This window comes from Mandrillus leucophaeus, unplaced genomic scaffold, assembly GCF_000951045.1.
Source record: "Mandrillus leucophaeus isolate KB7577 unplaced genomic scaffold, Mleu.le_1.0 Scaffold228, whole genome shotgun sequence".
NCBI classification, from domain to species: domain Eukaryota; kingdom Metazoa; phylum Chordata; class Mammalia; order Primates; family Cercopithecidae; genus Mandrillus; species Mandrillus leucophaeus.
This window is the reverse complement of record NW_012102343.1, coordinates 1,507,274-1,510,245: the sequence shown is the minus strand read 5'-3', so window position 1 is coordinate 1,510,245 and position 2,972 is coordinate 1,507,274. Positions and strand designations below refer to the sequence as shown.

Here is a 2,972-nt window from a genome sequence, read left to right as displayed (position 1 = left end):
CAGACGTGCACCACCACGCCCAGCTAAATTTTTTTGTATTTTTAGTAGAGACAGGGTTTCACTATGTTGGCCAGGCTGGTCTCAAACTCCTGACCTTGTGATCCGCCTGCCTAGGCCTCCCAGAGTGCTGGGATTACAGGCATGAGCCACTGTGCCCGGCCTATATGCTAGCTACATTTTCATATTGCTAATTGAAGTTATTCTTTCTTCCCATAGATTAAACCCAATCTCGCTAAACTTCGCAAAATGGCCCAGGCCTGGCGTCTCTTTGGAAAAGCAGAGTGTGATACAACGCAGAGCCTGCAGCAATCCATACCTCCCTGTGAGCCACCATGAGAACAGAATCACTGGTCTAAAGGAACAAAGGGATTTTCACTGTATGCCTCTGAGCAGAGAGCAGCAGCAGCAGGTACCAGCACGGCCCTGACTGAATCAGCCCAGTGTCCCTGAGCAGCTTAGACAACAGGGCTCTTTGTATCAGTCTTTCCTGAGCAGATGATTCCTCTAGTTGAGTAGCCAGATGGAATTCAAGCCTAAAGACAGTTCATTCATTTGCATCCATGGACACAGAAGGTTGCCATATAGTATCTACCTTTTGCTACTTATTTAATGATAAAATTTAATGATCGTTTGATTGGTTGCTTGGTTTGTTATTTGAAGGATGTGATTTTTGTTTCCGTACAGTTTTTTTTCAAGCTTCACATTTGCGTGTATCTAATTCAGCTGATGCTCAAGTCCAAGGGGTAGTCTGCCTTCCCAGGCTGCCCCCAGGGTTTCTCCACTGGTCCCTCTTTTTCCCTTCAGTCTTCTTCACTTCCCTGTGCTGCTGCTTCACGTGCTGCATCTCAGACTTAAAGAGTTTCTCTACTTTCAGTGAAAACACTCTCTAGGGTCTTTCATCAGGCCTTTAGTTATTTTAGGGGTAAAAACTATGGATAAAAAGGACAAGGATAGAACAGAGAAAATTTAAAGTCCTGTTCCGGGTTTTTTGTTTTGTTTTCTTTAAAAACTCAGAGACTGAGGCCGGGCGCGGTGGCTCAAGCCTGTAATCCCAGCACTTTGGGAGGCCAAGACGGGCGGATCACGAGGTCAGGAGATTGAGACCATCCTGGCTAACATGGTGAAACCCCGTCTCTACTAAAAAATACAAAAAACTAGCCGGGCGAGGTGGCGGGCGCCTGTAGTCCCAGCTACTCGGGAGGCTGAGGCAGGAGAATGGCGTGAACCCAGGAGGCGGAGCTTGCAGTGAGCCGAGATCGCCCCACTGCACTCCAGCCTGGGAGACAGAGTGACACTCCGTCTCAAAAAAAAAAAAACAAAACAAAACTCAGAGACTGATGTTCAATATCCCAAACCAGTAAAATGGAGAAAATACTATGAGCTTGTTTTTTAAAATATGATTTTTTTTTTGGTACTTCATAAAGTATGTCTTTATGTGACAGCAATTGTCATATCAAAACACAGCATATCTATGTTCAACCTAACCAAATATGTTTACAGTTTCCCTTTCAGGAGACAAGGGTTCTTTGTGTCCCTTTCAAACAGTATCTTGGTGTTATTACATTATGCCTGTCTATTGCCCTTATAATTTCACTTGGGACCAGGACTGATCATTCTGCAAATGCTTGTTATGCCATTCTCAATCTATTTTTCCCACACCTTTTCACATGATTTGTGGTTAATAGGACTCAACAGACTAAAATTGCATAGTAGAAAAAAAAATACAAAAAGCCAGCTGGTAATGTTTATTGCAACAGGGGTGCTATACAATTAGTAAGAGGATGCAATGAGAATTTCTACTTTTGTATTTCCTGACCAGCCTGCTCCAAGTGGCTTTCATATCAATGGAATGATTTTCCTCATTTTTTAATACAGGAAACCAATTCGTGCTCATGGAAGAAAAGTTCCTTTGCCAGCAGCCTTGAAGTGAATCTTACAGGAGCAATGAAAGTATTGCATTCATTAGCATCTGCCCCAGAGAAGGTTCAGGGAAAACCTTCACTTGTTTTCAAGGGGATCCTTGTAGACTTACGTAATTGGAACCCTGAAGAACAGGCCCTACTGTCTAAAAATGGCTTTTATTCTTCTAAATACATATAAACGGGTGTTTTATAGATGGGAAAACATGACCTTAGAAAGGAGGGAGTTTTCAGAGGATTTGCAGGCTGTCAGGGGCTCTGCCTCCAGGCCCAGTGTGGCAGTGTGGCCTCAGGGCCTCCGCCTCCCTGCTTAAGGGCTGCACAGAGGCCAACTGTCCTGGGAGTTGTAAAAATCTTTTCGGGTCAGACCAATTTGAGAGATTTTAAAAAGTGTCTCAATGGCTCTTATGATTTCAGAAGGTTTTGCTATATGTAATCCCAACTACAATTTTCTTGAGAGTAGCAGAGGATTAGAAAAAGTCCTCCATAAATTACGTAATTGGCCTTCCTGGCTAGCCTGACTCAAGCAATGTCAGAAATAATTATTCTATTTTCATAATTTATAAGTGTGGGAGCAGGCCTCAGCATTCAAACAACCTGTTAGAGAAAAACATCTAATGGATTACCTTTATCGCCTATTAAGGTTTTATGTTGTTTTTAACTCAGATGCCATAAGAACAAAGATACATGTAATTTATAATAGTAATCATTAATACCTATATTGTGCTTTAAGGTTTACAAAATCTTTTTTCTCATACTTTATCTTATTTTAATTTCTTGACAGTCCGTGAGGTAAGGTGGTAGCTTCATCACCATTTTACAAAGTGGGAAACGAAGGTGGAGAACCGTGCTCTTAGGAACCTTGTTGTCGCCCTTTGTATAATAAAACTTCGAAGCTCGGAGCTGTTAACTGGTTTGCTGAAGGCTTAGCTGTGAGAGCCAGAATTCAGACCCAGGTCTGAGTGACTTCAAACTGCACACTCCTTCCTATTATTACCCATATACTGTCCCTTATATTTTTAATTTATTAGGAATTCATTCATTTATAAACTT

The 2,972-nt window shown here is 42.0% G+C and overlaps 1 protein-coding gene across 1 annotated transcript in view; it reads left to right on the top strand.

Annotated features, from left to right (window-relative positions):
• Window positions 1-634, top strand: part of MLH3 (mutL homolog 3) — a 43,322-nt gene extending 42,688 nt beyond the window's left edge. The window contains exon 11 of the mRNA XM_011981581.1: window positions 217-634. Within this exon, the coding sequence (XP_011836971.1) occupies window positions 217-336 (120 nt within the window). The 3' untranslated portion in view covers window positions 337-634. The remainder of the gene's footprint in view (window positions 1-216) is intronic.
• Window positions 635-2,972: the final 2,338 nt, after the last annotated feature.